Source organism: Dipodomys merriami, unplaced genomic scaffold, assembly GCF_024711535.1.
Source record: "Dipodomys merriami isolate MVZ:Mamm:240054 unplaced genomic scaffold, mDipMer1.0.p SCAF_72, whole genome shotgun sequence".
Taxonomy (NCBI): domain Eukaryota; kingdom Metazoa; phylum Chordata; class Mammalia; order Rodentia; family Heteromyidae; genus Dipodomys; species Dipodomys merriami.
The window spans coordinates 6,617,510-6,625,667 of NW_027206313.1; the positions used below are offsets into that span (position 1 = coordinate 6,617,510).

General features: G+C 43.1%; 1 protein-coding gene across 4 annotated transcripts in view; it reads left to right on the top strand.

Moving 5' to 3' along the window:
* Positions 1-7,865, top strand: part of LOC138818230 (GRAM domain-containing protein 2B) — a 103,069-nt gene extending 95,204 nt beyond the window's left edge. For all 4 annotated transcript variants that reach the window (XM_070009248.1, XM_070009251.1, XM_070009247.1 and 1 more), the window contains 2 exons: positions 2,558-2,651; positions 7,156-7,865. In XM_070009248.1, coding sequence (XP_069865349.1) covers positions 2,558-2,651; positions 7,156-7,197 — 136 coding nt within the window. In that variant the 3' untranslated portion in view covers positions 7,198-7,865. The remainder of the gene's footprint in view (positions 1-2,557; positions 2,652-7,155) is intronic.
* Positions 7,866-8,158: the final 293 nt, after the last annotated feature.

Below are 8,158 nucleotides of genomic sequence, written 5' to 3' on the forward strand. Positions count from 1 at the left end.
AAATCATTACATTCCACCAGAAAGCATACTTTCAGCCTCAAGTCTTAAGTAGCAGGGTTTATATAGAACCTACCATCTGACAGAATCATTATCAAAATGGAAATATACATGTACAAGTCAAATGATTTTAACCTCATTATTTTTCATTGTAGCCTTGTAGGAAGCTGTTATTTGTGTCTCACAGATGAGGAAACAGAGACTGAGACAAATAATTAAATGACTTTGTTACATGGTATAAATGCAGGTCTCTATAGCTACCTGGGCTTCCCAGCCCGCCAGAGCCTCTCATCCGTTAGTGTGCACCAGAATTATCTAGAGGCCTTGGAGGAGATATTGAAGGATCCACTCCCGAATTTCTGATGCAGTAGGTAGGGGATTAGGACTTCTTTGAGAACTTTGAGAAGTTTTGTACTACACCATTCTAGGACCTACTTTCTTGTCACCTGATTATCTAGGAGCTCTTTTCTGTGGCTTACATGTCTTCTGGTATTCAGGTCATTTTAAACCACACACACACACACACACACACACACACACACACACACACACACACACACACACACACACACACACACACACACACACACACACACACACACACACACACACACACACACACACACACACACACACACACACACACACACACAGAGAGAGAGAAATACAGAAGTCTAAAAAATTGTCTGCACTAGATTCAGATCCTCCCCTTATTTTCCCATCTGGTCCAGAATGCCAGTACAATTGAAGTTAACAAGTGATTCTGCAGGCTTTTCGTTCACTGTCACATAGGAGTAGTTATGGGAATAATACCTTATGTCCTGTTATCGGTTCATTAACTTGGAAGTGAGGGGAGGGGAAATTCCATAAGTAAGTGGAATATTCATTCTCCTCTTGAAAGAACCTACTCAGGAAGGAGTCTGAAAATAGACCTTTAAAGGAAGTCACAAGAAGCTCAAGGACATGGAGAGACACCCATGGAGGGAAGCCTGTTGCTTCTGTGCTAGTCCGGGCCAAGCTTCCCCAGGTCCCCGGAGTGACCCATCTACACTAATCCACACGGGCAACCTGATTCCTCATGTGCAGAAGCCCCTTCCCTCAGACTCCATACGTGTTACCAGCTGCAGCACACCAACAGCTGTCGATTATAGCTCCTCAGGGTCTGCTGTTCCCCCGAATTCCCATCGCAGGAGTGAGAACACCACTGCCACTCAGAATGACAGTTCTCTGGGCCTCGGTTCCCTCATCTAGAAAATCAGAGATTTACATTCCGTTTCTATGTGTTGAAGATGAGGAGTGCAGTATTTGTCTCAGCACTAGAAAACAGATAATTGTTAAGATATGGATAATTGCCAATAATTTGCCAAGCAAGCCGGTTGCCTGTGGCTCATGCCTGTAATCCTAGCTACTTGGGAAGCTGAACTAGATGTGAGGCCAGCCCTGGCAATGGAGTTCTGGAGACCTCTCCTCAACACTAGCTGGCTCTGGTGACATGCACCTGTCATTCCAAGTGGCTAAGACTGAGAGTCCAAATTCCAGGCCAGCCCAGGCAGAATAATCCACCAGACTCCAACTCGGTGAAGAGAAGCTAGACATGTGGCACGTGCTTGTAATCTCAGCAACAATGGGAAGCCTAAAATAAGTGGATCATAGTTCATGTGCTCACACAGGCAATGTCCAAAATTAGCCTGCAAAAAACCAGGGCTGGAGGCATGGCTCAACAGTAGAGCACCAGCCTGTTAAGGGTGAGTTCAAACTCTAATACTGCCAAAAATAATCATCATCATCATTTACCAAATGCCTCTGTCTCAAAAGTAGACCCTAGGTGAAACCAATGAGACCAGTCACTGACATGCAAAGTTAAAAAGCTAACATGAAATCAAAAGCAGGACATACAGAAACAGTACAGACCAGGGTTCTTAACCTTGTTGTGGAATATCTCATAAATAGCTTCAGACCCTCTCTGCAATTAAATGTATTTATTGTGCTTTCCCATATTTCCTATATACTGTTAGCTAATGCAAGACCCCGGAGTAAAAGCCCATGACAGAAATAGTTCAGTAGTGCATGTTGACTACACCTACTTTAGTGTAAGGCAAGGCCAACTATACTTGCATGACAGATCTCAAGGAATCAGCTAAAAAGTCTACTTCAGTGGCAACTTAATCTAGATAAGACATTCCCAAACTCTCTGAAAGTTCTACTAGAAATCACTCCTATTCAAGGAAAAAATAATAATGTCTGTGCCTGAAATGAGCAGTAATCCTTGTAAGTGTCTATCACGGTGGGATAGAAACCACGTGTTCTACAGTAATGGTCTGGTTTTTGTTTAGAAGCCAAGCCACAGCTTGCTCCAAAGTAGTGTAACAGATTTCTAGTTAAGCTTGAAGGGATTAGTCTCCTACATATCCGGTGTGGGCTTCGGCATTACTGCGAGGCCTGATACATACAGAAGTGCTCAGTCCCTCTGCCGTAGCCTAGTCTTCTCTTCCGCTAGATCTAAAATGCGTTCAGTCTCTTGTTCCCTTGCCCATAATGACTCTTCTCTTTGTTCTTACAGACAGACTGTCTCGTCGGGCCTGGGGTCTGAAGTACAGTTAAACGTGGAGATCCTCTGCCAAGAGCTCACAGCCAACATAGTGAAACTAGAAAAGGTGACTTTCGTCTTTCCTGTGCATAATCACACTAGCTCCTGTCATTTGAATCAGCCAAGGCTTACACACTCAGATACGTTCAGGTGGTCAACCTTGTTCAAGAGGTTGCAAAATCAGTGTAAAAAGAAACTCTGTATTTCAATGAAGAAACATTTGCCTTAAAATTGTGGCCTGGTTGGTCTGACTTTTGTGCTTCCTACTTGGCTGGACATATTTCTTTGTACCAGCAGGCCAGCGGCGTGTGACCATCGACCCCGGGTTCTGGAAGGCCCCAGTGGGAAGTGAGCAACTGCTATGGGGGCTGAACAAAGATGCAGCTACAACTGCACCAGGCTGATTCCTGCAAGACCCAAAATAATCACACTCAGTCCATAGTAGGACCCTAGAAAGTAGATGTCATTGCTACTAGCTGATAAGGAAAGAACGGAGTTTCAAACTCCCTTGCTCAAGGTCATGTATGTAGAAAGTTAACTAGGGACTTGGAATTTGAACCAGGGATGTTCAGCGGCAAATTTGTATTGAGAAGCCCTGCTTGGGCTCTCACAGCTTAGCCTGTGAGAGGCCCTGCATTCAATCTCAGCACTGAAGAAATAAACCAGCCCTCTGCTATCCTGCTGCTCAGAATCCAGCCTTAGGTATTATGGATCAAGGCAGTAGTGCAGCTCTGCCCCTAAAGGTACTTACCTCCCAGGACAGAGCGTCCCTAGCTTGTGACATTCTTGGAAGATTACAGGAGGCTGAACTAAGACTAGAAGATAAGCATCTCAGAAATATGCCACAATCAAGTCTAGTTACTAGGTCTTACTTTCTTCCCCTTTCAGCATTTCTGTCCCTTTCCACCTGATTACTTTGATTTTTACTCTGATCCTTAAGAAAAGGTATAAGGTGGGAACTCCTGTGTTCATTTGAACTAATTGTAAGTTTCCAGTATTTTGGTAGCTTTGTATAATAGTGCTGTGTGGGAAGAAATATGAAATTCAAAGGTGCAAAATTAAACTGTGTTTGTTTTCCAACCCTAAATGTTATCAAGTATTTAACAACTAAGCAAGGAGTTTCCAAACTGCTGATCTAAACCAAGCCCAGACCAAAAAAAAGTCATTATATCTTTGGGCAAACATGGAAACAATGCTTTTGAATTTCATATCAGCCTAGAAAAGTTATAGATTCGCTACTAAAATTATTTTTCTTTTTAACACATTGTGTTCTGAGAATTGAACATAATTTTTTTTTAAGAAAGAACTTTGGCTTTCGTGCTGACTTACAGACTAGGATGTATTTGTTTTCTTTCTCTTCTTTTTTTTGTCTTGTTGTCGCTGTGCTGGTAGTGAGGCTTGAACTCAGTGCTTGGGCACTGATTCTCTATTACTTTGGTTTTCGCTTTTGCTCATTCTGACATTCAAATGATGTTCTTTGGAGAGAAACTCACAGAATCCTGCTATACCTTCCCTTGGTTCTTCCCTCTCCTACCAGGCCTGTGCAGGACACCACATTCTGTGAGAAGGAGACAAGTAACAGAAGGCGTGTTCAGGGCAGAGCAGTGCTGCTCTTCCAACGCCCAGCATTACCGTTAGAGCCCGCCTTTGTCCCCATCAGAACCAAGTAAAAGTCGATGTGGGACAAAACGCACATTCCAAGAAGTTCACATCCTAAAATGTTACAAATTGCACACATTGCTCAAAGATGTGTGTTTAAAAGAGTTACAAGCCACATCCTAACTGTGTGTGTGTGTGTGTGTGTGTGTGTGTGTGTGTGTGTGTGTGTGTGTGTGTGTGTGTGTGTGTGTGTGTGTGTGTGTGTGTGTGTGTGTGTGTGTGTGTATCCTAGAGCTTGAACTCAGGGCATGGATGCTGACTACCATTTGAGCCATAGCTCCACTTCCAGCCATTTGGGTGGATAATTAGAGATAAGAGTCTCACAAACTTTGTCTGCCCTAATAGGCTTCTAATCACAATCCTCAGATCTCAGCCTCCTGAGTTGCTAGGGTTAAGTTCGAGCTTTTTTTGAGAGCTTGTTTGGAGGTTCTAGCAGGGGAGCGCAGCTACTCGTATACCCTTGACTGAAGACCGGTCCTCCTCTATCAGGGATGGTCATCCTCTTCAACCGAGCGCATGGCTTCGGGAGGGACGCACATGGAGCGGTGAGGGAGGAGGGGGCACCCGCCTAGCCAGCCAGATCAGCCAAATCAACCGTGGCGATCAATGCGGTGACAGATGTCACAGCCAGATCGCCCTCACATCCAAGTTGGAGCTTTTGTTGATTGGTTGTCTCTCCTCAGCAATCAGGAAATTAGTCAGCACAGCCCTGGGGCGATATAGCAGCCGCATGCTGGGTGTGCTGCAGACCTGGTAGAGCCTCACAGCCACAATAAAGTCCTGGTGAACACTGCTCTCTCGGTCATCCTCATGGGAATTTTGAGAATAATTGCCACCTCTGTTCTTTTCCTACTTTACCAGTAAGTGGTTAATTTGTTGGAAAAATTTCTCCAATTCTCTTGCCATTCACACGTTCTTGGTCCAGCCAGCCCCTGACTGCCAGTCTGACATTGTAAAACTGAATCTCACGGATTTTTCCTCTGTATTTTCTAATTACTACTAAAGTGCCACAGCTCATGTATTTACTGGCCATTTGCTTTACGTTGGGATTTTTGTTGTTTTGGAGTTTGTTTGGGCTTTTTTTGGGGGGGGGGGGGTTGTTGATGTTTTGCAGATGTTAGATATCAATCTTGTGCTTCATTTCCTTCTCTGTCTTTCTGCTTGTCTTCATTCCTGAGGGTGAGGCGGGAATGCTATGGAACAAGAATGTGGAGGGAAGAAAGCAGGGTGTAAAGATGTAATTATTTTCTTATTAATGGTAGAGTGAGATAGTAGAAAGATCATGAATTTCATAGTCAGACCTTTCTTCTTCTCCCTACTCTGCAAGTTACTGCTTGTGAAAGTGGTTTGTTATTTACTCTTTCTGGCCCTCTGTTTGCTGTGTGGTATCACAGATTGAGATAAACCTTCATCAAATCCCAGTACATATGTGTTAGAACCCCCTTCTCTTGCGTCCGCTGAGTATACCTGTCCATCACAGATCACCTCCAAAGGGTAGCTTTTCCCTTTTTGTTGTTGTTGTTATTTGAGGTAAGGTCTCGCAACATAATTCAAGTTGGCCTAGAGCTAACTGTGTAGCTCAGGATCTTATACTCATGATCCTCCATCTCTGCCTCTCTGAGATTATACATATGCACCTCCATGGTTGGCTCCAAATGATGTGCTAGTCCTAACTAAATACCACAGACAGAATAGTTTATAAAGAATAAAAATGTATTGAACTTATGGCTCTAGAAGCTTGAAGAACCAAGATCAAGGAGTTCTATCTAGTGAAAAAAAGAAAAATCTTGCTCTGGGTAGCAGTGGCTCACACCTGTAATCTTAGCTGCTCCGAAGGTTGAGATGTGAGGATCGCAATTCAAAGCCAGCCCAGGCAAGAAAGTCCCTAAGACTCTTATTTCCAATTGACCACCAAAAACAGCCAGAAGTAGAGCTGTAGCTTAAGTGATAGAGCACTAGCTTTGAATACAAAGGCTCAGGGGCAGGGCCTAGGTCCAGAGTTCAAGCCCCAGGACCAGCACCATAAAAACAAAAAACGAAAAACCAACCTCTTACTGATGGATTTTCTGTAAGGTCCCACAATAGCCTCACATAGTGAGACAGAGCTAGTTTGCTGACTGTGTATATCCTTCTCCTCTTATAATACAGCTACCTCAAGCTAACATTGACCCGTAACTTCGGGGATTAAGGTTCATAATGAGTTAGGGTGGACAAATACGATACCACAACAAAGGGGGGTTGTGTTCCTTTGGTCCCCAGGGTTTCCTACTCCCATCAGAGTCTTAGTTATTTCAGTGCCTGCCTCCCTCTGAATTCTTTAAAATCTATTTATTCAGCACTGAGAGTGTTTTTAATGGCCAACCTTGGACTAGAGTCGTATGGCCCAAACACAGGACATGGTTGATCTTGTCCCTATGAAATGTGTAATCCTCCTGGGCATGTTGTGCATTATAATCTCAACATTATGAGGTACCATTGTCTAACTAAAACTACAGACGTGTTTTGTGAAGACCACATTGGCTCCGGATGTATCGGGTCACACCTGTATCTCTAGCTCATTGTTCTCATTTTCTCTTTATCAGTCTGTACTGGTTAGACAGAGATTTCATTGGGATATTTCCCTATATACATATGATACACTTTTATCAAATTCACTCCATTACTCTTTCTTCTCCCCTTTTCCCCACTTTTTAATGTTTCATTTCATTTTGTGTGAAACAACTTATTATATTCATACACACAGACATTAACCCACTTCCCCCTAATTCCACCCCATTTAAATTTAACCCATCCATAAGGTAGATTAGTCTCAAGGTAGAGTAGATTAATCTCAAGCATTTACAAACCACAGCAAATACGTTCCTAAAATCCTCCATTCTGTTTAATGACAGTTTCTCTTTTCTTATTTCAAGATTCAAAACAACTTACAAAAGCTGCTAGAGAATGGTGACTGACCAACCAGACCCGCTGGGGCCAACGTAATACCTCAGTTTCCCCTGAAGAAGGTGCTCGAGAGGGGGGTCTTATTGAGCGCCCCCTGCTGGTCGGAGGCATGAGCGGATGAGAATCAGCTTGTTTGTGTTTGCCCTTGAAGAGCTTCAGCTCAGGAAAAGGGAGAAGGGGAATCGTTTGCTTCTTGTGCAATAAAAGTTGATCTTGTCTCTCTGAGAAAGTGTTTGCTGCTCCTGTTGCTGCTGCTGCTGCGTAAGAAAACAGACCCATCTCGGGAGGCCTCAGGACGGGCCAGGAGGACACTGTGGAATTCCTGTAGTTCCAGATTATCTTGACTGTCAATGAACACTCCACTTCATGCCTTTTTAACCCTTCCTCTCCTCCTTCCCTCTCCCTCCATCTCTAAGTCACCAGCCTTCAGACTAAGGGATACATGGTGACCCACAAGGCCCATGTGGTCCTTTATAAGTTAGCCATGAGTCTCCAGAAATGCAATGAACGTCTAACTAGACATGCTTGCTTCAAACAGAACTGACATTTCTCTTTTTCTCTCTCTTTCTCATTCTTTTGCTGTTATGTTCTGATGTAAATCATATCTGTATCATAATTTCTCAATGCAGTTTTAGTAAGAATGTTAAATAGAGTGGATTAAACTATCCTGTTTATGTTTTATTTGTTTCTGTAACTAATATTTAATTACATGGGTTCTCAGCCACCTCAGGTCAAGAATCTGTGAGATGTGAGAAGGTGATACTAAATGAAACTTAATTCTGAAGCCAAAACTAATCTTTAAACCAAAAGTTGTAATGGCGATTTAATGCCAGATGAAAAACACTGAAATTTTTAAGATTGTAGGTCGGCTAGGTTTAAACCATGATAAACCTATTTCAGCATGGCAACTGTATATCTTTCTCTTTTACTTAACTAAATTAATGACGGAACTGGTGGGTTGCTTACTCTATT